Genomic DNA, 27,818 nt, shown 5'->3' on the forward strand with positions numbered 1-27,818 from the left:
GTGTAGCTGTCATCTTATTTCACTAGGCCTCCGTTCACATGTTTGCTAGAGAGGATGAGGAATGAGCACAGGCTGAGAAACTGCTCAGCACAGGATAGCATGCTGGTAAAATTTCCATCCTTTAACCATATGTGATTAATATAAAACTTCTGCTGGTTGTGCTTGATAGACTTTTACATGGGAAATCACAGTAAACAGAAAGCAAATGAAAAAAAACAGCCAGTCAAACTCGGCTAAGAATGCAGCAAATCTCCAAAGCGTCCTGCAGTGTGTTATGGATGTGATGTTGAGCTGTGGTTCCTCTTTGTGTCCAGTTGGGTGAAGGTCTGATTCTCTGGAGCTCTGCCAGTCGCCAAGGCAGTTTGGGATTCTTGAGTTTCAAAACCAGAACCAGATACGGGCCAACTTTTAAGGCTCCACCACTGTTCCCCGGGCGTATTCACTGACTACTGTTTCAGATCATTACCAAACCCCAGTAATCAAAACTGATTTATGTATATTTTGTGTGTGCAAGGATGTCTGCTGTACATATACACGCTTCACTTTGTAGTACTTTTACAATTGCATGCACTCTATGGATGTGCATGAAGATATCTAACCTTATTAAATATCACATTACTTGAGCTCGCTAAGAATTAATAGAGGCAATACACTTTAATGAATCACTCTAGTTTTCTTTTTTTGTACTCTAAAACGGTGAGTATTCCAACCTCTGAACTTGTCACAGTTAGAGATGACACCTTCATTCCTCACCTGCTTCCCTGTACTATGTGAGCTGTGTCAGTGATGTTGATGAACTGGGGAAAGCATGTGTGTTTGCAATGCAAAATGGTAATGCTCTCTCTTTGTCTTGTTCTCCTTTTCTGCCTGTCTCTCTCTCTCTCTCTCTCTGTCCTTTTCTCGTCTCTCTCTCTATCTTTTCTCTCTCTCTCCCTCCCACCGTCTGTGTTCCAGTGGGTACTCCTTACTACATGTCACCGGAGAGGATACATGAAAACGGATACAACTTCAAATCTGACATCTGGTCGCTAGGATGCCTGCTCTACGAGGTAAACTATGGGAACATGTGCACACACTGTCACCCCGCAGTCGACTGTAAGAGTGACGTGAGAACACATTGGCTCAGACACACACATAAACAAACAAACCGTCCTCAATACCACATATAACAAGAATACTTATATAAAAATATACAAACATGGAATACCTGCATTTTCCCACGTTTATACTACTTATACCCTCTTACATGTTATAATGTGTAAAATAAAACAATACACACAGTTTATAACAGATTAATAATATATTTAAATGGTATGCCACATGTCTTTATCTGGTATCTTTGCTGTACTGGCTGAGCTGGAGTTTTAAGACACTTTGAGTTAAAGTTCTTTAGCTTGGGAACCTGTTGAACGTTGAAAAGCTGGGGAATGAGGGGAACTGACATGGCCATGTGTTTTAGATAAGGCCGCCCAGTGACACTGACTAGTTTGATTAGTCAGGAGCAAAACACCACAGGACTCTGCTGTAGACCACATGAGTGGAGACAAGCCCGGGAGGAGCGCACAGCGGAGGGAACAAAGAGGAAAAGAGAAAGAAGCTGAACAATGATAGACACGGATGATAGCAGTCAATCTGATGTTTCACTTTGCCAGTCTTAGCATACACCGAATACATACACACACAAACACTTTTCCAGGGACACGCTGTCAGCCAAGGAAACACCCACATTTTCCTCTTCTCCTCCCTCACTGCTCTGCCTGCTCAGCTCGCAGGTCGTAGTTGCTCAGAGACCACAGTCCTTCATGCTAATTTGCTCCCCACAATGCACTGCGACAATGAGCTGTGGTTGGCTGAAAGCAGTGGGTGCTGTAGGTCACATTTGTTTTTGTACTTTTTATATGTGTATGTGTGTGTTTACATGGATGCTACTTTTACTGGTAATAACAACCAGATTGCGCTGGTTTATATTACTCTTGTTGCATAGTTTCTGCAGGTATCATGATTGCATAACCACACCAGCGCTGCACAGTGTTGTTTAATTAAGCTAATTTTGATGCGTTCATTTTGTTAGGATGAGTTGGGGTTTAGTTTTCACTGGGTCTGATTTAGGATTGGTTGAAAACTAATAGTGACATCAAGTGGCATGCATTTGGACACTGTTTTTACACTGACACAATGTCTACATGCTCAAGAGTTGAATGTATAAAAACAAAACTTAAATCTGTGTGACTGAAGGTTGAAGATTCTGTCCATGGTGGCTTTTTCTGAATTTTTTCAATATTTTTTTGGAGGAAGCTGTTCATAGTCATAGTATTGCATGTGCAGCCTGATCATTGATTGTTTCACCGTTTCAGATGGGACACAGTCTACGGATATTTTATGCTTTTCACCCTTAGGATAACAGCTAGGGGTCACAGCCTGGACTGAGCACTGAGACAGGGTGAGTCGGGCCAGAGATGAGGAGAGAGCTAGAGAGAAAAAGTTAAAAAAAAAAAAAAAAAAGAGCGACTTGTTGCTCCCTGAGGAAGTGAAGATGAAGGGGATATAGATGTAATGTCAAAAAAGTTTAGTAATGTGTATAAGAGCAATATAGGAATATAGAGAATGGTGAGGGAATAGGCAGTACAAGTCCTAAGAGAGAATGAAAAGAAAGGGGTAGATAGAAGGTTAGGAGAGATAGAAAGAGCAGGGGGGAAGAAGTGGATGAAGAAAATAACAAATTATGAGAGCAGGGTTATAGATTGCTGGAGAGAAGAGAAAGATGGGGGGGTGGGGGGGAGTGCTCATTCAGAGAGAAAGTACTGTAGGTACAAGAGCAGAGACGGAACTTAAACCAACAGGTCAAGGTGAGCCATGCAAGGAGCCTGTGGAGATAAAGATTTTACAACCTTATTGTTACCAGAGCAGTGCTCACCACACCATGCATATTCTCTTTGAAGAACAGACCCTTGCTTTCCACTCTTCTTGGTAAGAGGGCTCCACAGTGCATTCACAGTGTCAGGAAACTCTCTCCCTCTTTCCTCTCTGCTCTTTTCTCCTCCCCTCTGCTAAGTTCCCCTCTGTACGGCTCCCTTTTCCTTACTTAACCTTCAGGCATAAGGAATTCACATAGAAATCCAGGCTTGATCCCTTTGGTACTCATTGATTTCACTCTGAACATTGTAGGGGCTGAGACTTGCGCTGGTATATGTTTGTGTGTGTTTGTGTGTCTCAGGGAGTTTGATTCCTTATGTGTGAAACGGCTTCATTTGAGAGAGCCTGTATTTTTCATTCTCGTGCCCGGGGGGTTGGGCTAGGGTCCGAAGGGTCCGTCCGTCAATACTTGGTCATTGTATCTGCGTCTATCTTCATCTTCCATTCTGTTTGATCCCTTTCTCCCCGTGTCCAACCTCATTACATCACCTGACCCTGCCCTGTGCCCCTCACCCAAACCCCCAGCACTGTGGTAACAGCAGTCGTCAGGGTTGTCTCCCAGGGTGACCGGAAAGGTAAGGAGGGCAGTTTGGTCACATGCCAGTCGATGAGATCGTAGTCTCCTAGCGCTCTCTCTCCTCCTGCTCACAGTCAAAACCGCCTCATACTTGTATTAGTAACTCTCACGCGCTCGCTGAGTCTGTTCTCTGTTAAGGAGATGCATTTTACACACACACACACACACACACACACACACACACACACACTGTAGGTTTCCCGCTTGTACGGATGTGTTGTGGTTGCCGTGTTTTGTATAAAGGTTAGTAGAGGAGGAGAATATCTTGAAAAGCTTTAATGGAATGTGTCTCCTTCCTGTATGGAGCTCAGCCATCCATACCTCTGACTGTGCCCATGTCTCATGCCTCCTGCCTCATTCCACTCCCTCCCCTCTTGTATTGATGTTGGTTTTATGAGGCCCAAAATGCTTGGTTTCTCAGCAGCTGGCGTTTGCATGTGATGAACTGCCCTGTGGCTAGCTCTCTATATGTTTTTGAAAGTGGGGATTTTACAAACAAAGCCTGGGTATCCTTTAACCTTTTCATACAGTTTGTGTGTTTCTTTTTATTGTTTGTCAGTATCTGGCTGTGCTAAAATCTAAGAAGCTACTTAACCCATTTGTGCACAGTATCTCAGACCTGTTTATCGTTTTATATATATTTGTTCATCCCTAACCTGCCTTAATATCCAAGCTGTCCTTCCTACCTCTGTTTTCAACTTAAAACATTTGGGAACAGAACTTTCAACTCAGTTTTACTTTATTAGCCATTTCACAACCATGTTTTAAAACACCAGCGTTGGTAGGCTTTTTAAAGGAACAATCTGACATTTTGGGAAATTATCTTATTTGCTTTCATGACAAGCTTTCTGTTAAATATTAACTTAATAACCATGACCCATAAAACCAATACACATTTTTACACTTCGGTTTTTGTACTTATTAAACAAAAGAGAAATAACATGTTAATTAGTGAGCTGAAGAGGTGCTGATAGGAGGATTTGGTTGCCTTTGTACATGGCCAGGCTAGCTGTTTCTCCCTGTTTCCAGCCTTTATGCTAAGCTAAGCTAACCGTCTCCAGGTTGTAGCTTCATATTTAAAGGAGAGATATGAGAGTGGTATCAATCTTCACATTTGATTCTTGACAAGCAATTCGAATGAGCATATTTCCCAAAATGTTGAACAATTCCTTTTAAATTTCACAATTCAAATACCGACACTCAGTATGGGCTCCAGTGAGATGGGGACATAAAAACAGATTCTTTATCAGTTTTCCTCAAAAGTTCAGCCCAATGGAACAATCTGGCACTTTTAATTCATTCATCCATCCATTCTTCTTCTTCTCATCGTCTTAACTTCTCCCTTCCTTTTTAGTGTATTGAAGTAGAGGAGTGATGACTCCACTGGGTGTAGGTATATTTTTAATGACTGTCCCTACACTGTGACTTATTGCATTGATTAATATATCATCATAAAGCCGGATGAAGGACCAATGAGCACATAAAAAAGTCATGCTTTCCTCACATGTACATCTATGTATGTATGTGTGTGTGTGTGTGTGTGTTAGGCAGAGAGAGTGAGGCAAGGAGAGAGAGAATACATATTTATATGTATATTTAGCATGTACATATGTGTTAACATTTAGGTGTATTTATTTTGATGTAGCATGTGCATATAATTGTGTATGTTTGTGTGTTTTTATAAATGAGTAAGTGTGAACGTGTGAGAAGCCCTTCGGTCCCAGGCTGTAAAGGCTCGAGGGATAAAGGGGGGGGGGTGGAGGGAGAAGACGGAAGCCTCTCACAGCTCCTTTTAATTGGCGTACAGGGAGAGAAGCTGGAGAGAGAGAGAGAGAAAGAGAGAGCAGGATCAGTGTTAATTAAACTGGAAGGCCCTACCCAGACTTTGTACACGGACAGGGATACTGGCTTTACATGCCTGGGCTGGGGAGAGCACAACCTGGCCAGCTGAAAAAGAGCAGAGGAACAAAGGAGGGAGTGTGTGTGTGTGTGTGTGTGTGTGTGTGTGTGTGTGTGTGTGTGCATTTGCAAGGGTGTGCGTGTGTTCTGCCACCAGCAGCTCACGCCCCTTAGACAGACAGCAGGCATGCGTGTGCATTGTATGTCTCTCGAATATCAATGAACCATACACACTCACACACACACACACACACACCAGGGCCTCAGAGGTCAGAGAGTGAGTCAATCATCTAACCCGTTGCGACGACACAGTCTGAAAAAATGAGTAAGTGTGTGTGTTTGTGTGTGTGTGTGTGTGTGTGTGTGGGCATGCACCTTTTTGTGTGTGTGTGTGTGTGTGTGTGTGTGTGTGTGTGTGTGTGTGTGTGCGCGCGCTGAGAGCAGGGGGCTGGCAGCTGTCAGGGGCTAGGAGCAGCAGGCACTAATGAAGCAGATGAATAGTGCAAAAACTCCCAAATACAAACAGGACAGTTGACATTTTTCATCTGTCAAAAGCAGAAGATGCATGAAAATACGATGGGGTCTTGTTTAACCCTTTGCCTCCTGGTGTCTATTTGCTTTTTTTTTTTTCTCTCTCCGTCTCTTTTTTCCCTTCTCACTTACTGTGAAATCTATGTTTTTCAGAAGCACTCACTAGCCCTTACACATAAACACCGCAGACGTACATACCTCCTATACAGTATCAAAAAGCAGTACAGTACGTATATTTGTCATGAATCAATTAAGAGTTTTTTCCCATATGGTTCTGTCCAAGTAATTGAAGTGAACTCTTACAGTGAGTAGTCAGCATGTTTTGTTGCAAACATGGGCACTCCAAACAGACTCATACCCTTCTCACTCCCTGAGTCCGGCTGGCACTGCCCTCTAGTTTCTGCATTTCTGAAGCTCTCAGTTTGTTTGTTCGAAAGCGATTAAGATGTCCTTTGACCTTTAGTGCTAAATGTCTCATGATAAAATCTGAAGTTTTCTGGCCTCTCTGGACTGATGATGTATTTATAGGCTGCAGCGAACGGCAAATTAGGTGGTGATTTAATTGCTTCAATTTAGTATGATCCGTAATTAGACAGTCTAATTTAATTTGAATTTTAATTGTAATGTTGATGTTGTGTGAAGGTCAATCATGGACAGTGATAGCTTAGGTAATTGTGTCTTGATGTGCTTTTTATTTTTAGAAATTAAGCCACTGGGGAAGAGTTTTTGTTATTTCCACAAATGTACATTTTGTACTTCAATTTACCAAGACCCTGCTAACTAAGGCATGAGCATGATGTTTTAGAAATTATTACTTTACATGACAACATTATTTTTTCATTCATTACAAAGCTGTTTTGTATTTGATGGCACAGCAGTTATTTGAGGATCCATACCGTGACTGCTTTGCCTGAAGTTTGTCTCTGAACACCATGAAATGCCATCTGTGTTAACTCCAGTGAGTATGCATATTTGAGGATGTTCCCCTGTGCTTAAGCTTTGCTGTATGTGCATTTGTCAATGCATCTTATGCTACAGATACAAAACTCCAATACTAATGGAAGTGCATCATTGCTGACACACACAGGAATACGCATTTCCACACACATCTCATCACTGTCAACTGCCTGCTGTGCCAGCCTCAGTCGTAATTGTTGGAGCAGAGGGAGAGAGGTGTCCAGGCAGAGAGAGAGAAGGAGATCCTCTTTCCTTAGTGTTCACGTGTGTTTTTGGGATGATATACTGCGACGTGAATGTTTGATGAAGAGAGTAAATGAATGAGTGAATAGTGCTGTATGTCCAGAGGAGAGATGGCCCACTGAGATTCTGCTGCTACCATCTTGATTTCCCACTAGAAGCTGTGACAGAGACTCTGTCAAAATCTGCCCGATAGGGAACAAGAACCTTTCTGTCTCTGCACCATCTGTGTTTGACACATCTTTCAGTGAAGACTATGAAGAAGCCGCCTACAAGTTTGTGATATGCTAGCCACCTTTTGGGCGATGTCGTGGGTTACACTCATGGCTACATGCAATGAAGTGAGACAGTTTACTCTTGGAAATATTTTTTTTGGTATTTTAGAGAAGTTCCTGTGGCTTTGTAGGTTAGCATGACAAATAGACTGATCAATTAATTGACCAACATCTTTTTGGTATTTTACAATCAGTGGCCTTAAATTTTCTAATGAGTTTGTTTCTATGATTCAGAGGTGGACAACCATTTCCCAAAGAAATGACCTGGTGTTGTACTTGGTGCAGTGAAAATGTTCATATGCTCAGTAGTGCATGGCATATGCTTGGTTGTCCCTGTTCTAAGTAAAAGACTGTCTCCATTATGCTGCTGTTTTTTTTTCTGTTATGGTCCTATTTACACAGACATAATGTGTCTCTATTGTGCGTGAGAGTGTGCAAGGAGGCACATTTCACACTAACCTGCTGTATTCTGTATGGACTGATTCCATTTGGATCCATATGTGGAGAAGTTGTTCTCATCTACTTTCACACTACCAATTAGCAGGCTGTCAAACACATGCATTCCCCAAGTACAGTGCAGGGACACCTGAAAAAAGTTAAAATTATAATGTATAAAAAAAATTAATTTTGCCCACCATGATAAATGTGTGTTGTTCTTTTCTTTATCTCATCTTTGTATAACAACGCATACTCTTTGTTCCAATTTTTCATTATTCCTCAGCAATCAATTACCACATCAAAAATGTAAAAAAGAGTCATCAAGATTACATCCTAGCCTCACAGTTTTCATAATGAAATAAACCAAGGCGAGCCTAGTTACGCCAGACTGCAGATGGAACCTGTGAAGAAAATCATTAAAACAAATAGCTTTGAGCAATGACTGGTGTCTGTCTATAAATGGCCTTGGATCCTGCTTTCACATTGGTCCAGAAGATAGTTTCTGACTTTCAGAAGACAGAAATTATTGAGATGTGCAGCCACATTTGTGGTGAGCAACACCCTGTGTTAAAACAGGTGCAAGGCATGAAATTGGACAAGGCCCTTCCTGCCCCGAAATACCTAAGAAAAAAAGCGTTGATATCATGTTATACACTTCCTGCACAACACCTCCTCCTATGTAATATTCTCATTTAAATAAATGGAAAACAAGTGAACAAGCTCCAACATCTTCGAGTCTGAGCGGCTTTCATCATCATCAACACTGACAGCTAGGCCAACCATGTTTATTTATTATTAGTTATACAATTTGGCCTAACACAGTATTTTGAAAAAATCTGAATCAGAAAAAAAGGAATATAGATGTGTTTGTAATGCAAGTGTGCTCCTGGCTTTACCTTGTGCATGCATATATAAACTATAGGAAGCGAGTAGGTAAAATGGTATAGTTTTCTATTCTTAGAAAGACTGGAGGGATTCTTCACCTGTTTCCACCCACCAGCGAAGGTCTCCTTATCCTTTCCACTCTTTGTTACCATTCCCACCTGCCTTTCCTCTTCCATGCTTGCTTGCATTTGTTTTCTAGAGGATACAGTTTTCTTGCTGCTCCAGCAAACTGAAAAATTCTCTCTGCTCATATCCCTGCACCTCTCTCATGCTTCTTTTCCTTTCTCAGCTGTTTGTTTCCTCTCGTTCTCTTCACTAAGTTTTCGAAGCAGTGTAGCAGAAAGGGCCAGCAAACTAACAGGAAAACACATAAGCTAAGGGAAGCTTTAACAGATTTTTCTGTTTAGGTTCACTTCAATTTTGGACCACCACCCAGTCCACTCCAAAAAATATAAATAAGCGAGTACTGATCAGATATTTTAACAAAATTTTAAACCTATTTACGTCTTGTCTTGCTTCATTTGTCTCTCACACCAAGTCCTTTGTTTTAATCAGTAAGTCATATACTTTGATAGCAGTATTCTGTGAGAATTTAATTGGCTATTTCAAGTTTTAATTTTACTCTCTCACACCCTTTCCTCTTGTCTTTCCCCCCTTTTTCTCTATATGTCCTTTTCCTGTTTCTTCATATCTCTATTTCAGATGGCAGCCCTACAGAGTCCGTTTTACGGGGATAAGATGAACCTTTACTCCCTTTGTAAGAAGATAGAACAGTGCGACTACCCCCCTCTTCCCTCAGATCACTACTCAGAGGAGGTAAGTACTGTATGAGTTGCCTTTTACTGTTATGGCACAAAGTAGACAGGGACCTGCTGAGTGTTTTAAAAGGACTCATGATAGTCTGGACTCCTGAACACCTTTAAAAGAAAATTCTTAATATTTTTGAAATGAACTACTGTTTTAAACAGCGGTGGCCAGCTTCTCTTTTTCTGTGCCAGATTGCAGATTTTTACATGCATTGACTATTATAGTTAATTTTTTATATGTAAGTGAAATCCAGCCAACTGTCTGAGCTACAGTACGGTATGATATTACTCTGTGATCAAAAGAATGGCTATGATTTTAACCGTTTGAAAATTAAATGCACATATCAAAAGCATCTGGCCATGCTAAAGAGTGGGGTGAAACGAAATGGGCTAGAGTGTCATGTTTCCCTAACTAAATGTTAAATCATCTGCTGTAATTCTGTGTAGACTTATTCGTGCACAAAAATGTAATGTAGTCGGGCTGCGGTTAACGATTGGCTTGCTGCTGATTGCCGGTGACGTGTGTATGAATGCGCATGGCTTTGTGTCTGCAATGCCCTCTTTGTATGGGTGGCATTTTTTCTAACATTTCTGTCCTTTTCTCTTAAAAAATAGTAAGTCCAAGTGTACACGCACGCAAAAACTGAAACATAGGCACATATGTATATGCATTACAGGTGTACTGTTTAGCAATGACACTGTACTTTGTTGATGGGTGTTACAAAGTGTTGTAAGTTATCATATTTGTTTGATAGCTAACAATTACTACAGAGAGTCCCTGCATAACCCAAATCTAACTGCTAGATCGTTAAAATGCTGGAGGTGTCCCCTCATGTCTAGTTTATTTAAACAACCATACCAATGGTTTCTGTGCTTTAGCCCTTTTACTTTGTAGAAATGACATTAGAGATGCAACTAACATGACATTTTTCACTAAACAATTAATCAATTATCAAAATGTTTTTTGATACATTTTTCAACTCTAAATGACATATTAAACATCACAGCTAGCCTTTTTGAAAACCACAGTGCTGTATTTTAGAAAGGAAAGGAATAGTTTGACATTTTGGGAAACACACTTATTCGCCTTTTGGTAGAGAGTTAGATAAGAAGATCAATACCACTCTCATATCTCTGTCCAGTAGATATAAGGCTACTGTCTTTTACTTACCGCTTGGTGTAGCACAAACACTGTAAACAGAAGGAAACGGCTAGTCTGCCTCTGTCTGAAGGTAACAAAAACTTCGTACCAGCACCTCTAAAGCTCACTAATTAACATGTTAAACCCTGTTTGTTTAACCCATATAAAAATGAAAGCGTAAAATAACAATTAACCATTTTACATAGAGTTTTATGCCAAACTCTTTCTTTGGGAGGAGCAGTCATAGTCAGGAAGTCATTTCATATCTGAATCGACCTGTTAGCAGACTATTAAAACTTGCTTGAGTTGTGTAAGCCATTATAGTGAACATCAGCTCTGTATTAATGTTTATCAAACATACATTGTTATGTAGCTTTTAATGCCATACAAACATGAATCGAATGGTCCATTAAGCAAAAAGCACCTAATGTTTTTAATCTCCATGCCTTCTACTCCACAGTGGTTGGTTTTAAGTTGCTCTACTTATTCATGTGTCCTTAAACCAACACTAAACCCTGCATAGAGGGTCTTTCATTATACTGTGGTATTAACTTCATTAGGTTGATAAAGGCTAATTGCTCGCTGTTTTAAGCCTCTATGTGTTTTTGTATTTGCATGAGCTATTGTGCAAGTGTATATTATTTGTTACAAGAGATCCCTTTCCACACACACACACACACACACACCACACTGAGCTGCATTGCCCCACATGTCACCCCCATCCAGGAGAAAGGAAGACAAAGCGAAAGAGAGAGGGAATGATAGAGCGAGAGACAGGGTGATGGAGAGATGGAGATGAGGGGGGTGCCTGCAGCGCCTGTCTGGATGTAAACAATGCTCCTGAAGGATCGGCAGCAAACTGTCAGCTGCTCATCTTTGTTGTGTCATTTAACCATCTCCGTCTATGCTCCCCCCCACGCCTCCCTTCACTAGCTCTCGCTTCCCCCCTCCCTCCACCTGACACTCCCCTCCACTCCCCTACCCCACTCCCCATGCAAAGAAGCGTATGAATATTTTACATATCTGCATCTCTTTGGCATACCCCCCCCCCCCCCCCCCCCCCCCCCCAATATCTCCATTCTGTGGGACTAATTCTCAGACTGTCTGAATTTACATCTTTCTCTCACTTTCTCTCTCACTCAGACACACACATACACACATATACACAACGGCTGACGAGAACTCGTCCAAGCTGGTGCCACGCAACAGCGGCCAGGAAGTCGGCAGACGGTTACCATAGCGACCTTGCGTAGATGTTTTTTTTTTTTTTCTTTCCTCTCCATCTTTTATTCTCTTCTTTTTTTTTAATGATGGCGGTGGCTGTTCCGCCTGCGAGCCTGTCTATCTATCTGCTCCAATCAGCCGCTTCGCTCGGCTTCAAGTGTAAGTGCTGTCTCCGGATGGCAATGGAGTGGCAGCAGTGTGTGTGTGTGTGCTTGTGTGTGTGTGTGTGCGCGCGCACTCGTGTGCATGCACATACACATGTGGGTGAGTATGCATGTGTAGGCTTGGGTAAAAGTGGATTCAGCAGACCAAAAAGCGATTAGTGTGTTAACCCAGTCTTTGTCTCAGCTCGGTTACCTGTTGCCTTGTTACCGTTATTATGGAAAGAGCCCGTTTAGAGGGCATTAAAAGACGAGCAGGTCTCCGTTACCAGTGGTTTGTTTATTTCTCTCGAGCTGCTCATTTCAGATATGCAGTCTCGCTACAGTGTCATTGATTGTATTATTTCTCTCTTTACTCCCAACCCCCCCACCCCCCCCCCCACCCTCCTCACCAGCTAAGGAAACTGGTAGATATGTGCATCAACCCCGACCCGGAGAAGAGGCCGGACATCACCTACGTGTACGACATTGCCAAACACATGCAGAACATGACACAGGGCAGCTAAGCCCAGAGTTACACACACTATAGCTTGCAGAACACCTCCCCACCTCCTCCCTCGCTTTTCATGCTGGACTCATACACATCTATCAGCTTTTATGTAATAACTTACTCCAGAGCTCCTTGTGATAAGTAGTGCTGTACATGTAACAGATTTTTTTCCAAGGTGGTGGTACAGTATATAACATAACTGACAGTCAAAATCTTTTCTGCCCTAGGAGAAAGATTAAAGAGATTACACTTTTTTGTCAGATGGACCCCCCCCCCCATCCCCTAGACTTCAGTAATGGTACAGCACTGAAAATCAGTGTCTATAGCTTTGAAACACATTTCCTCACCGTTCATCAGCTGCTGCTACTAGCAGATGTTATTTAAAGCAGATGTACTGGAAATCTGTAAAATTAGCCAAAAAAAAAAATGTTATGTGTTACTTCCAAATCTCAAAACAGTTCAATGCAAATATTCTTAAAAAATCTTTGTTTGTAGGCTTTTAGTGGGTCTCATGAGACCTGTAGCCAGCAAATGGTGCAAAAAAGATGATGGAAACTTTGAAAGCAATTGCAAAAATTTGAGTGTAGAGATTTTCACTCAGTGGCAGAAAACTGAGAGGCGTAACAGAGTGTTATTGATGGTTGAAGTGTTGTTGTGTTGCACTTTTTACCCTGGTACTGGAAGGCTGGCAGGGTGATCATGTCTAATGAATGTATTAGGAAAGGAAGGATCATTTAGAGGGTAGACTAGAGACGTGCTGGGGGGAGAACATGGACACATGTCTCCACAACACTTTGAATGTAAGTCATTTTGACACCTATGTATTGTCTTTGAAAATTTCAGAATGCCTCTTTTTTGCCAGCCTAGAAGGAGTGGTAGAAACTATAACAAAAGCAGTTTTAAATCTGCTGTTTACCTTAGTCACTGACACCAAACTATTTCCTCTTTGGTTCAATTTGAACAACATATATTTCTATTAGAGTGTGCGATTTGTCTTGTTTCATTATTAGTGATGGTAAATCACAATGAAGACATGAAAAAAATCAAAACACTTAGTTCTCCATCATGGTTGGGTGCAGTGGTTCCCAACCTTTTAGGCCTGTGACCCCTTGTCACATGTTACATTGTCTACCAGTTAAGTTACAGATCATTGTGTTGATTCATTGTTTATCATTTTGTCCACATAATGTCAGAAAATAGCGAAAAATATCCATAAAGCTCTCTTACATCTTCAGATGTCTAGTTTTGTCTGATTAACAGTCCAAAACCCAAAGATATTCAGTTTATCATCATGTTCAACAAAGAAAAGCAATAAATCATCACATTTGAGAAGCTGAAACCAGCTTTTTTTTAAATTTTGTTTTTGCTTAACAAATGACTAAAACGATTATTCAATTATAAAAATAGTTGCTGATTAATCTTCTGTCGATGGATTAATAGATAAATCGACTAACCTTGCAGCTCTATAAAGAGGACTTATTTTGTTTTATTTGAATAACTTTTAGAGGCTTGAGGAGGTAAAACACAGCAATCCACAAGAAATAAAGCAAAAATTTATCTTGCGACCCCTTTGATTAATCCAGCGACCCCTTGTGGGGGTCCTGACCCCTAGGTTGGGAACCACTGATCCAGTGGATGCATTTGACCCACCAGAAGGTTAGTCTATTTTGAGGAAATCATGTGATTGTTAATGTTGCTGTGGAAGTTTGCAGTGTATGTGTCTTGTTAAGTAACAAATATGTTGAAGAGATAGCAGATCCTTGCCTTGTGTTGCCGTCCACGTCATGTGAAAATCACAGCGTGCCTACCTAACTTCTGTCCTCAGTTGAGATACCAAAGAGAAAAGTCACACAAAAAGAGAGCAGAGCAGTTTATATATATGTTAAGGTATCTTTTATGTAAAGTATATCAATGACTTGTTGTGAAAAAAACAAACAAAAAAACAAGCTCTAATGGGACTCATTTTGTTTTACTGTACATAGCAAAGAAGTTCCTATAGTTTTAATACTGTAGGGTTTTAGTGACTCTTTGGTAATATATATATTTTTTACAGTGAATAGGTTTACACCAGTGTGTCGCAAATGACCAGCACTGACTACCACTGGTTTACATAATGACAATGATACCGCATGGAAGGTATAGTAAGTAAACAATGATTGGTAATGCTTTATTTCAGTGTCTTATGAATCCTCTTTTAACATTATCAAATAGCCTGTTAACCGTTCATTGGCGTTATTGTTCATGTATGCCCATGTTTTTCATGTTTTTTTTTAACATTTAATACTCTTTAATATTTGTTATATACAAATTCAAAGCTTAACGGTGAAAGAAAATGTAAGTTATTTTGTTATGGTTAACAGAATATTTTGATAGTGTGTTTGTAGCAGTTATTTGTCTGAGACTTGCAAATACAGTGTTTGCAATTTATGTTTGCAGTTGTACTTCTTGTCCTAGATTTTGTTCATTCAAATCACTTTTCTCTCCCACCACAGTAATTTTTTTTTTCTCCCATTTCATTGATCATCTTAATTATTTATCATGTTCACCCACACTGATGTTTACCTTCTATGACGCTCTCTAAACAGAAGCATTTGTATTGCACCAAAACTTTCAGTATTTTGTTGTAATTACAAGGGAGCTATTGCTATTAAGCACTTTTTTTTAGGTATTTTAGTTTTGATGCAAAACAGAACTCCCTCAAGAAATTGGTAGTATTTAACAGCAAAATACCAAAAATAGATTCTCCAATGTTTAGGGGCAAATAACCTCTGAAGTTTCAAATGTACTTCTAAGCATATATAACTGAAACAACGGATACTTTTGTACTGAATTTAAAGATAAGTTTACATTGATCCCTTTCACAATGTCAGATTACCATTGTCAGTTCTAACCTCCCAACAAAGATGTTATAGATGTTAAATACATGTTTGTTTGTTTTTTATCATCAGAAGATGTCAGAAGACATTGTAGTTGAGTGGAATGTCTTGTCTTGCATATATCTAGCTTTTCCCCTTGTTGGTTAAGAATTTGTTGATTAAAAACATAACATGCAGTGCAAAGTCAGATTGAATTTCCTGAATACAGATTTGTACATTGAGTGAATTTTCTGTTAATGTACAGAAAAGGCGATCCAGGTTGTTCTTTAATTCCTCACTAAGGGGTTGTTTAACATATACACTGCTAAGGAATACAGTATGGCCATTCCTTTATATGATTGTTCTTTGTCTTCATCCAACAAATCACAGTGCTCTACTGCAGTGGTTCTCAAACCTTTTCACATCAAGAACCCCTAAACTGACACAAATTAGACCACAGACCCCCATCTGATTAGATTTTTGCTTTTAGATGTTTTATTACAGAAAGTGTATGAAACCCATGACCAAAATAGTCACATACTCTGTCATTATGTTACTTATGGATGGAATTATAGTGAAAATAAATTTTTCCCCTTTTGCTGGGGACCCCCTGGAACCCCCTTATGGACCCCTGGGGGTCCCTGGACCCCACTTTGAGAACCACTGACCTGCTGTGTCTAATTCTTTTACCTCGTTCAGTTTACTTTTCCAAAGGCCCTCTGAAGTTGTTATTGAAGAGTCCAGGGGTTTTCCTAAAAGTGAAATTAGTAGGCACTATAGGCAATTGGTATTTATTGTATTGGCAGTTTGGTTGTTCTGAACATTTCATGTAAAATCACCATTTGCCTTGTATGCTAACTAAATGCAATAAAGCTTTCAAATTTCTTTTTGACATGTGCTTGGAGCTCTTACCTGCTTTTAATGGGTAATTTGCATCTCCCATCCAGTTATTCAAACAAATCTGAGACACAATGTGTTTTTATTGGACACATATCCTACAGGGCATCACTTGCTTTGCCAAGAAATACAATAATACAAAAGAACACACATGTGGTAACATTTGTGTGAGGCACAAGAAACACACAAGAGACACCGCAGCAGTTTCAGACCTGCAGCTTCAGACCAGTTGTGTCTTTTGTAAAGAACAAGCCACTTTCGAAAGCCAGGCTGTGCCTCTTTGCAAAGTTGTAAATACCAGTGTTAAACAAGTTTAACACTACTTGCATTTCAGCAAAGGTGGGATGTTTCACTTTGGCACTTAATGGAAAACTGGCAAATTGTAGCAGCTTACTGGTAAGTATCCCTATATAACTTCCATTTTTCTGTCACATTTCTTTTTTAAAAATATTTTAGAGGGCATTTTTAAGCCTTTATTATAGCAACAGTTTAGAGCAGACAGGAAACGAGGGGGAGAAAGATGGGGAGGTGACATGCATCAAGCTGCTGCCAGAATCAAACCACAGATGTTGTGGTTATCTAGCAAGTGTCTTAACCAGTAAGCTACCAGGTCTTACTTTCACTTTTTTTACTAAGAACAAAAAAGCAAATGCTTGATCCAGTTTTGACTTTAGCATAGCACATTGAAGCTGTTACAAGACATTAATGATCAAAGAGATGATCACAGATGCCTATGTATGGTCAGGATATAATACTTCATGTAATATGATTTTATTAGTCTTAGCTTGTCCAAATTTGATGGGATTAAAATGTCAATGAGAATAGGACTGTTCCAGTTGTTGCAAAATGCACATTAAAACAATAAAAAAATATCTGTATAATTTAACAAAGACAAATTTAACAAAAACACAATCAGTTTAAGCAAATAGAACAGAGTTAAGCAAGTCAATATCAATTCTAAGTGCACTGAGTGCCATTGTTCACAGGTTAAAATGCCAACTATTGAACTTACTGAAGAACTCAGTAAGATGATGATTTGGTAGGCAGCTCCGTCAGGCCTGCGTTCATCTTCTTTCTTTATGATGCCATTGAGGTACATTGCATAAAATACAACAGAAAATAAGAAAAACAGGAAATACTGCAACTTAGTGTGGATACTCATCAAACTGCAGTACATTTCATACTTACTACATAAAAAGGTTTTGTCTAAGTGACTTTAAAACTACAAGTTATATTAAAAGCTATTGTAATACTGTACACAATACAGAATTCCTGATAATCTTCCTACCATTAACAAGTGACCTAACCTAACCAAACCATAACCTAACAGCTAAAAAAACATCAGTCATTTGCAGCTGCTGAAAGTAATTGCTGTTTGCTACCTACTACCTGTATCCTGCTGTATATAGTGCATATTCATGTTGCTACATACAGGATGGGTAAACCATATATTTCATTTTTCACCTCTGTCTTTATCAATGTGATTAAAGAACTGAGTTCAGCTGGAACAACAATAACTCTCCTCTACAGGAAATTAAAACTCATTACAACTGTAAAACTGGCCAGAGGCAACGTTACAGTCACACTGATGCAGGAGATAAGATGCAAAATTATCCTTACTGGGAATTTCTGCGCTTCATCATGTAGATTTTGTAGACGACCCAAAGCACAGCCACAGATGTGAGGATGATGAGGAAGACCAGAAAGCCAATGAGAGCTTTGTCATTGTCTGCAAAATGAGGGTTATGACAAAAAAATATCAAAGGGGTGGCATTTATATCAAAGATTAAAATGTGCAGAAATTGACATGTATGGTAAGTCTGAATGAAATGTTTTATCTGAGCAATTTATGGCATTAATGAAAACCACACATACAGAGAGTGCGAACACGTTCTGTCTTGGTTTTACTGGAGAGGTATCCGTTGAAAGCAACCACCTGAAAAGACAGAGCATCCCTTTAACTTGGGAATTATGGAACTCATATAAGTATGAGGAATAAACTGAACAACGCTGTTAAATGAAAAAGTAGGATTATACAAACCTTCACTTTGTAGGTCGTTAAGTAGCTTAGATCTTTGAATGTAAAGTTACATTGGTCTTGTGACTCCATCTTCTGAATCACATCATCATAACTAAGAGTTGCATTGTATAGTTTCTCAGGTCCACGGAAATTGTTCACATGAGGACAGGTAACTTTAATCACATTATGCTCTGGAACACTTATCGACAACTTGACAATATCGTCTGGTACTGTAAGAGAGTGAAAAAAACAACATATTTTCCTTTAGATGCAACACTTTATGCTTATTCACAGTTTAAGTGATTGTTGAGTTTAAAATACCAGCAGTTTAATTTGATTAAGCTCATTAGTGTTACTGTGTTGATTGTCTTGGGCATCAGTATTTCCTTTAAACGATTAATTAATGACTGAATTTTGAAATGGATTTGCGAAATTATTTTAAAACAAAATTCAAAAAATCAAAATTTTGCTTTTTGTTATTCCATTTATCCCACACAGCTGTTATGTGTTGGCCGGAGCTGTGTTAGGAGTCTGGCTAATCAGAGTGCCTGAAACTGGGGTTGTCAGACTGTCACGATCACAGGTTGTCATTTATCCTACTGACTGGTTGTCAAATGTGGCGAAAGTGAGTCTTAATACGAGCCTGTCAGAGGGCAGAGGCCAAAAAGGGAGTAAAAGTACAGAAGACAGAGAGAGGAGGAGGAAGGAGATACAAACACATGAAGGTTAGCGTGCTGCCGATAGCAGGGAACTCTATTGTTGAAACCATGATATACAGTGAATGACAGCCCTCATCATTTACATATTTTGGGTTAGCCATGAAGCCAACACTGAGCTCAGGGCACAGTTGGAGGACACCAGGCCCGACTCCAAACACCCAGTCCAATGAGTCGATGCTGCAGGAAGGAAGGTAAGACCTGCGTCTTTTCTTGTTCGTTGGCAAACAAAGGTATTCAATATATGTTGTGGCCTGTTCGTAGTTGGTACAACCGTAAGGCTCAGTGGTATTTAAATCACCTAGATTTAACATATTATATCCAGAACTACCTGTGTAGTGTCATAAACACATAAGTAAATGGAATAATAAGCACATTTTAAAAGCCTTTAAGTTAAGTTTTTGGCTCCATTTTGAAATTTATTGATTACTTCATTTAAATTAAATTGGAAAGACAATACAAGGGAACATATTACTATTTGGCAAATGTATGATTTTTGTATTTTACTTTGAGTTTTTTTTTTTTTCAAAAATCTATCATCTGATTAAAATTTAACACTAAAAAAAGTTTATAATTACTACTGTACACGACAGCACGTATGCTTCATTTATAAACAGCTCAGGACTAACTAAAGCTTGTAGATTTCTGCTCACTGAGTCACTGTGAAAAAACACAGAGAATAACCATTGTTGTTGTTATAATTACTGTGTATTTATGATACATGTTTTGTACATGGCTCCTATTTCAGTTATGATTGGAGCTACATTATAAAGTTAATTATAATGGTTTGGATGTGTGTGTGATGTATAAAATACATTTTCTTATATAATATACAGTATACTATATATTGGTATCATTATTATTATTGGTATTGCTATCAGGGAATGAGATGTTTGATTATCAATATTTATCACCATTTGATTAAAATAAGACAGGACAAGTAATAATATAAAGTACATAATTCCTAATTATCATTATTATTATGATAAAAAAGTCAGATAAATTGCATTTATAATTATGATTACTATCCTTTTCTTAAATAACTAAATAATTCATTACAGTAAATCTTGTGTTGAGTTAATGTCCAAAATTGACATAATTCATTTAGAAACCATATTAAGCATAATTTAATGTAGCTGTTGTTCAAAACGTGATGTCAGTTTTCTCCCCAAATATTCACAGTTTCAGTGCTGTTGTTAAAACTGTTACTTTTACTGGCTCGTGGTCATCTTAACTTAATATTCAACTATGAACATTATATAATAAATAGCCTTTTTAGCCCTTTTGAACTAAATATGACTTTATGTAAGTGTTGACTGTAATATTTTCCAAAGACAGTTTGCTGTTTACTTACCTCCAGGCTCAGTTTTATTTGTAACTAACATTGGTTTGGCAACATTCTTGTTGTTGTAGATGGGTTGGACTTCACAGGTGTAATCGGTGTATGGTTTCAGTCCAGAAAAATTACATGCTCTTCCTGGTTTCTGTTTGTTAACTGTAGATGTAACAGTTTAGTTTTCATTAGCTGTTTTTGTTGTCCGATTTAATAACAACAGGAACATATAAAGAGATGTAAAAAGACTGAACCTATAGTGAAGAAATATTTGTTGAGTTACCATTAACTGACAAGAATATAGATATCTAAATCATCAATGTGTCACTGCGACTGTAGATCACTGACTGGTCCTGCAAGGTAACACTTTTGTATACACTATGTACTACATGGCTGACAGACAGAGAATCAACTAATATCACACTTTCTAAAAACTATTTCAAATAAATAACCAGCAAATCATATGAAGTTCAACAATTTTAGCTGTAATCACAGTTTCTCATCATGTTGTTCTATGGAAAAAAGGTAATTAAACTCTATCATTTCAATATTATTTCTGTAACATATTTAATGGATTTTATTTTTTATTAATAACTTGTTCCAAAGTGTGACTTGTCGTTTCATCTCAGCTTATTTACACCTATTATCCCTCAATGTACTAAAATGTGAGCACAGAAGAAAAAATGATATACTTGAGGCCAATGGAAGTTTTAAATGTCTTCATTGTATATTTCACTTGTCATATAAACTGACCAGCAAATTAATCTGCAAGACTCCAAAATATACATTGAACTAAAATGGAAAAGGTTTTTAAAATTTTACTTACGTTTTGCATGTTTCTTGTCCGATGTTGAACCCACAGGATGACAACTGCAGTCATATGAAAGCCCATCAAGTTTGGGGACCTCTTGACATTTCTGACTGGTTGTTGTCCAGCTCAACTCAATGGAGGTATTGGTTGAGTCCCTTTGTGTTGCTATATTAAGATCTGTTGAAACACATCACACATCTTTAACACTGAACTGAGTAATCTGGTCTTTAGTATCTTAGATTACAAGCTTTCATTGCAACAACATACCACAGTCAATCTTGAACCGGATAGCAGGTGTGTTTTTTATGATGACATCATTTTCCTTGATCTGACCAGTACAGGTGTAGTCTGTGAAAGGCTCCAGCTCAGACACTTTCTTGGGATTATTGTAAGAATCTGAGGGGACAGAAGGGTGACAACATTTCTCAATCAACTAATATCTGTACCTCAGAATTTAAGATCAGTTTCACAGAGCTCACAAAGCAATACCTCACCAACACCTCCCTCTCATACCAGAAGACACAATTTATGTCACTGAAGTTATTAGAAAAATATGTTTTTCTACCCCTGCAAAAATTACTCCACTTTACATCTTCATCTCTTTTACACTATGAGTACAAAACAATGGAAATGCAGATTTGAATCACCATCTTTATCCATGTAAATCTATTTATAATGTTGCTGACAAACAAAGTCTCCCTACTTTCAGTCTGACCACTTACCAGAACAAATGTAATCAATGGTGAGATAGATGCAGTTTGGAGGTAAATTTGCTTCTATTTTTGCAGGAAGTTCAGTGGGAGGAATCAGATTTATTTCATTTGAATTTAAAAATTCAGCTGAAAAAGAGAAAAAAGCACATATAAAACATGATGAAAGAAGGTCTACATAACATGCATTTAAAAATACAGGTAGACTATATTATACATACCAGCACTGATGTGTTGAGTGAGACTAAAGTTCACACACTTTTCTTGAGTGAAGGTTGTAGTCAAATTTGTGCAAATGTCATCATAACCAGGTCTGATACAGAACATTTTATTGTCACTTAGGCATCGCATGGCTGTAAGATTATTTATTTGCACAGAGCTGATGTTCCAGTCACTCTTGTAACAAAGATATCCAGGGATGCAGCTGCTACGTTTAATGTCATCTTCAGCTGAAATACAGAAGTGATGCACAAATGTCTCTCCCATTTTCACTCATTTCTAAAGTTAAAAGAAAAATACAATACAACAGTATGAATTATTTTTACTCACTCATTTCATTTGTCTTCACTGTAGTTTTACTATCACTGTGGTTACAGATTATTTCTGTGCCAGCATGGTCAAATGTCACATTATGCTCGTAGACAGTACAGGGCTTCAGGTGTCTGATATACGGTGAGCTTTGATCGAAGTGCTGAACATCAACTTGGCCTTCTTCTTTAACATTTACGGTGTAGGTGTCAAGGGAAGAGTTTATGAACCTGATCTGGAAGCCAGACTCGTGGGGTGTAACAGTGTAAGAACCTGCACAAACAATACACAGTAAAACCTGTTAGTAAGATGAACCACCTGACATTTATTTTAACCTTGTTCATACAGGTGTTGAAAATCTACCTGTCTATGCCGAGGATCATTCTGTACACTCCACTTTCAACATATTCATTGTAAAGTAAGAGAGAAATACAAACATTAAAACAACATTAGATGGATTATCTTTTAAAGTGATACTCACACTGTGGAGGTGGAGGGGCTGCTGCAGGGGATGGAGGACACATTCAAATGAAATTAGAAAGGAATAAAAAATACAAAAAACATTAACATTTAGTTACACAACACAAGTAGTTTAAAATACTCCCAAAGCACACTAAAGATAAAGTATGTGCCTTTAGCTTATAGAGTATTTGTAACCCTTTTATCCACAGTGCGAGTGTATGCACAACACAATCTTATTACAATCCTATATAAATGAAAAAATTCCAACCTTTGGTGGTAGGAGTCACTGTGGTGTTGGACTGGGTGATTGGAGGTGAGGTCTGAGTTAGAGTGCTGATTGCCTGAGAGACTGTTGGCAATCAGCACTCAGAAGCACCAAATAATATCTTTCAGACAATGTCATGTTCAAACTGCCTCCTTACTATCACTACCAGTAACCTACTTGCTCCTGTGAGGGAGAAAGCTGCTATTATCAGCCCTTATGAAATGTGACTGTTTAAAATCCAAACTTTTTAAAAATACATTTTGTGTTTAAATTCTCCACACTACCTTTGTTTGAGTGAGGGTTTGCCCAAAACAAAAATAAATACATGTAGATATTGTTACAACTAAATCCTGTGATCCTTGAATCACGTAATTCAAATTATCCAAACTAAACATTCAAAACACATCAACATGATAAGGAATACTGATCAAGATTTTTTTTTGTCCCCATACATGGAGAATGCAATGAGATATTCTATTGTTGTAATGTTTCTTCTTTCTTACAGTATATCTTGACAAAGAGGATTACCAGAGCAAATCTCATCATCAGTTCAGAAATCAGAAATCTGACTTTGTTTATAACTTGCTGTGTAGGCATTCAGACAAATTAGACAGAAAGCAAAAACATGAATATATTTCAATATCATGAATGAATACAGAATGAAGCAATATGACTAAATATAATGTGCAGAAACATTATGTGCTGTATGATCACTGGGACCATCCCATAATTTGAAGGTCAATGTTTAATTAACTGGTTAAAGAAACAGGACAGAAAGAAACTGAAAAAAATCCCCCCAAAATAAGTTAAGATTCAAAAAGATCAATTTCTTTTCTTTGCACTATATGAACATCACACTACTTCGCATCGGCATTAGTTTAATTAGTTGCATAAGTATAGGGTTTAAATCGTGAATAATATTTGGCAAGAGGTTGATTGTGGTGGGAGAAGTTTGAGTTTCATACTGCTGAGCAAACTTTTTTTTTTTTCAAACAAAATTGCACATTACATGTTACATATACAAATAACTATATATATATATATATATCAGAGGAGGCTGGTCCATAGAGGTAGAGGAGGTTGCTCCTCCTCTGTTTTTTGAGAGGCAAGAGGGAGATCAGTTCTCCTTGGTATACTTTAACACAATTTTTCATGGTAACTTGCAGGTAGGTTGTTATAACCATCCTGGAGAAAGAATGTTCTTCTGTGGATTTATTATTTAGGCCATCTCAGGTGCTTCCTCATGTAATCCCAGATTAACTCCATGATGTTGAGATCAGGGCTCTGTGGGGGCCATACCATACCATCTGTTGCAGGACTCATCATTCTTCTTGCTGCTGAAAATAGTTCTTTATGACTCTAGCTGTATGCTTGGGGTCATTGTCATGTCATGAATAAATTTGGGATCGATCAGACACCTCCCTGATGGTATTGCATAATGGATAAGAATCTAAACATCTAGGGTGCCTGAAACTTTTGCACAGTACTGTAGATAAATTGATAGAGTAGCATATTAGAAAATTAATTCTAAGGCAAATTGCTGACTATATTTTTAAACACATCAGTAAAACATTTTATCTGCTTCTATTAGGCTACTTGCAGGCTGTAGAGCAGACATCATTGTCACTAACGAATGAACAACATGTGCTCTCTTTCTCAGCCACCTTGTGGTTCAAATGAAATGTCTTTTGTTTTAACTGGAATCCTCTCACACAACATACTGAAATGCCGTTATACAAAATTATATATTTTCAAAAGTAACTGTGAACACTTTTCAATAGTTTATATAAAAGGATTTCACAATACTATATTGGACCATTTTAACTGTATATGAGCACATTTTACCATAATGTGTGAAAGCTTTTCAGTAGTTTTCATGAGAGCGTTTCAGTCGTGTATGTAAGCGTATAATTTTTCAGTTGTTTGTGTGAGACTGTTTCAGTTGTGTATGTAAAGCATTTCACTTGTATATGTGTGTTGTTTTCAGTATACTATGTGAATGATTTTGGTTTCATGTGTGTATGTGAGATGAAAAGTATATATATATGTATGGTAATTCTGAATAATGTCCCTAATGGCCCCTCATAGCTTTGGTGCTACTATGAACATGAAGACATGAGACAGTGAAAAGTGAGCTTGAGGTAAAAGGAGGCTGAGGTGAAGGTATGGCACATGGTAAAGCACAGCTGATGGTAGAAGTAACATTATAAACATAAGAATTACAACTGAATGTTATATGTTAGGAAAATGTATTTGTGGTCACTCACCTGCTGGATATTGACCTGGAATAACAAAAGAGAAAGATATTTACACACTTGTAATGAAGGGATGTATACGACTACTATACAGAATAACATAAATATACACACATCACAAACAGGGTTTGTTTTATTAAAACATCCATTTCTATCTAAACTTGCTGTAGCTTTGCAGTGATATCAGTGGAGGTGTATGAGGTACAGGACAGAGGATAAGGTTCGCACCAAAGAAACAAGCATACCGTAGGTTTTTTTCTATTTTTTCCATTGGAATGAATACAGAATGAAGCAATATAACTAAATATAATGTGCAGAAACATAATGTGCGTATGTCCGATCACAGGGGACATTTTGCGGTACATACTGGCTTTGGCGTTGCTGTGACAATGAAACAGCATAAAGCAAAAAGTGAGCGGATTAATTGAGTAATTAGAATGTAGAATTATAAACATCACGAAAACAATGAAATGTAATATATGAAGTAACATTGTTAACCTGGAATTACAAAAGAGAAAAGTATAAATTATTATTGCATTTGTTATGTTTTATTAAACCTGTTTGGGTATAAAAAGCAGGGCCGACAACTTAATTAGATGACTTCAGTCATGGTCATAAACCCAGCTACTTTTGCAGCTCTAGTCTGACGTCTGTTGAAAAACTCCATCATCAACATTTCCTGATGAGGGTCTGAGGGCCGATACATTGTCAGTAAAGTGAGAACAAACGATCAACAGTGTGCAGTAATTTTTGGTTCCTTCATAATTTTTTCTAAAGTTTAACAATGTTTAATAACATAATGTTAATAATAATGATAATATAGTACAGGGGGTGTAGCTCAAATTGCTTTACAATAGAGTGAAGAAACAAGAAAATAAAGAAATGTAAATACTGTGCGATTAAAACCAATCAATCAAATGAGTAGCAAACAAAAGAGGCAGCAAATAGTAAGAACAAATATGCTTAGTACTTAGTACTTAGTAATGATAAAACAGATACTCTGTTGAAAAAATGTATTCACACTGTGAATTTGGGAGAACAAGAAAATGCACTTAAATAAAAAGCATTACTGTATATGAATAATTTTAGAGACACTTTTACAAATACAAAAGGCATGTGTTCTGTTACTAATAGTACTTTATCTATCCTATCTTTCAGCACCTTATATTTTATTTGAAATAATAAATAAAGTTACTTACAGTCAGCCACACCAATGATCGCAGCCCAGAGGAGCAGGATCTTGATACTACAGAAACCCGCCATATCTCGGAGTTACAATGTGTGAATGTCTGTTTGGGTGGGGGACCCAGATCATTAGGTGCACTTGGTTGCAGCAACACGCACACAGCCGCAATGATAAACCATAAACAGGAAATCATGTGATGTTTCCCCCTTTCAAAACTAGGCTACAATCATCGCACAGAAACTTAAGTAAATTGCTTACCTTACAACTGCGGAAAGTTGATTCTCACAGAGAAGTCGCCTTCTTTTCAGTACCAGTACAAACAAACCAGGGGTACTTTTTCTGCATCCCTGTCATTGTTTCATTCATTTTAAATCTTTAACTAAATATATTTAGGATTTACTTGAAAATCATTCAACATTATTTTCTTTTAATGAGGAACTTTTACAAAATTACTTTAATATTCTATTTTGTTAAATTTGCAATATTTCCAATGACCATACAAGAACATATAGGCCTACAGTATAACTCCTAAAAAGATTTATTGCTTATTACTCCTTTTTTTGTGTATTTATTTATTTTTTTTATTATTTATTTATTTATTTTTATTAAGTTTCAACAATAACAACATAATACTGTACGAAGACCTACAAATAAGACAATACATACCAAAAACCACAACACAAGAGCAAACACAAATACAGAAAGAAAAAACACACAAAGAAACAAACAAAAATCAGCAATATTCACAACCTGGTGCATTTATAAAATGCAGTTTGTATGAACTTAAACTGTTATACTGGTTACTCCCAAACTTATTACTCTTGACCATGCCTCTTTCAAGTATATTGCTATTGGTGAATTCCTCAAGAGTGCCTCTTAACACATATGATAGTCTTTCCAATGGCAAAAAGGACATAAGTTTTTCATACCACGTTAGGATACTAGGGGGCTCTTCGCCCAACCATTTTTGTAATGTTGTGAGTCGTGCTGTATACAGAATAATTCTATAAGTTCCTGTGCTTGCATTCATGATTGGTATCTAACCCCAATATAAAGTAATGTGGATTTAGAGGGGTTTCTATCCCAAATATTTTCTTTATCTCGTTTTGGACTGAGAGCCAAAAAATTGCAATTTTAGGACACAACCACATAAGATGACTATATGTACCAAAGCTATTTTTACATTTCAAACATAATGGGGAGCACTACAACGAATAGCTGGGGTTACATGTAGTCTGGAGAT

The 27,818-nt window shown here is 38.0% G+C and overlaps 3 protein-coding genes across 3 annotated transcripts in view; 1 reads left to right on the forward strand and 2 right to left on the reverse strand.

Moving 5' to 3' along the window:
• nek7 (NIMA-related kinase 7) overlaps window positions 1-13,854 on the forward strand; it is a 65,175-nt gene extending 51,321 nt beyond the window's left edge. Inside the window, exons 8-10 of the mRNA XM_042417379.1 lie at window positions 955-1,049; window positions 9,418-9,531; window positions 12,443-13,854. Of these exons, the coding sequence (XP_042273313.1) occupies window positions 955-1,049; window positions 9,418-9,531; window positions 12,443-12,553 (320 nt within the window). The 3' untranslated portion in view covers window positions 12,554-13,854. The remainder of the gene's footprint in view (window positions 1-954; window positions 1,050-9,417; window positions 9,532-12,442) is intronic.
• A 2,563-nt stretch (window positions 13,855-16,417) lies between these two features.
• LOC121900707 (receptor-type tyrosine-protein phosphatase C-like) lies at window positions 16,418-20,545 on the reverse strand. Its single transcript, XM_042417206.1, has 5 exons — window positions 20,380-20,545; window positions 18,331-18,539; window positions 18,165-18,225; window positions 17,910-18,018; window positions 16,418-17,364 (listed from the first exon to the last, which is right to left on the reverse strand). Exons 1-5 carry the CDS (start codon window positions 20,408-20,410, stop codon window positions 17,310-17,312), a joined length of 465 nt encoding a protein of 154 aa, XP_042273140.1. The 5' UTR covers window positions 20,411-20,545; the 3' UTR covers window positions 16,418-17,309.
• Window positions 20,546-21,008: 463 nt separating this feature from the next.
• LOC121900563 lies at window positions 21,009-26,694 on the reverse strand. Its single transcript, XM_042416985.1, has 9 exons — window positions 26,589-26,694; window positions 25,402-25,416; window positions 22,889-22,909; window positions 22,429-22,680; window positions 22,101-22,328; window positions 21,892-22,008; window positions 21,437-21,565; window positions 21,185-21,346; window positions 21,009-21,016 (listed from the first exon to the last, which is right to left on the reverse strand). Exons 1-9 carry the CDS (start codon window positions 26,650-26,652, stop codon window positions 21,009-21,011), a joined length of 996 nt encoding a protein of 331 aa, XP_042272919.1. The 5' UTR covers window positions 26,653-26,694.
• Between the last annotated feature and the right edge of the window lie 1,124 nt (window positions 26,695-27,818).

Source organism: Thunnus maccoyii, chromosome 7 (genome assembly GCF_910596095.1).
Source record: "Thunnus maccoyii chromosome 7, fThuMac1.1, whole genome shotgun sequence".
NCBI lineage: Eukaryota > Metazoa > Chordata > Actinopteri > Scombriformes > Scombridae > Thunnus > Thunnus maccoyii.

Bases quoted from the DNA above. Each gene is read 5' to 3' on its own strand.
- LOC121900707 (XM_042417206.1), bottom strand. From the start codon at position 20,410: ATGTTAGTTACAAATAAAACTGAGCCTGGAG. The intron at 18,226-18,330 runs GTTTGTATAATC...CTGTCTTTTCAG, and splicing joins TAACGACCTACAAAGTGAAG to GTGGTTGCTTTCAACGGATA. The intron at 18,019-18,164 runs GTATGTGTGGTT...CTCATTTTGCAG, and splicing joins AGAACGTGTTCGCACTCTCT to ACAATGACAAAGCTCTCATT.
- LOC121900563 (XM_042416985.1), bottom strand. From the start codon at position 26,652: ATGGCGGGTTTCTGTAGTATCAAGATCCTGCTCCTCTGGGCTGCGATC. The intron at 22,681-22,888 runs GTGAGTATCACT...TTGTTTGTGCAG, and splicing joins AGCCCCTCCACCTCCACAGT to GTTCTTACACTGTTACACCC. The intron at 22,329-22,428 runs GTGAGTAAAAAT...TCTGTATTTCAG, and splicing joins AGTGAAGACAAATGAAATGA to CTGAAGATGACATTAAACGT.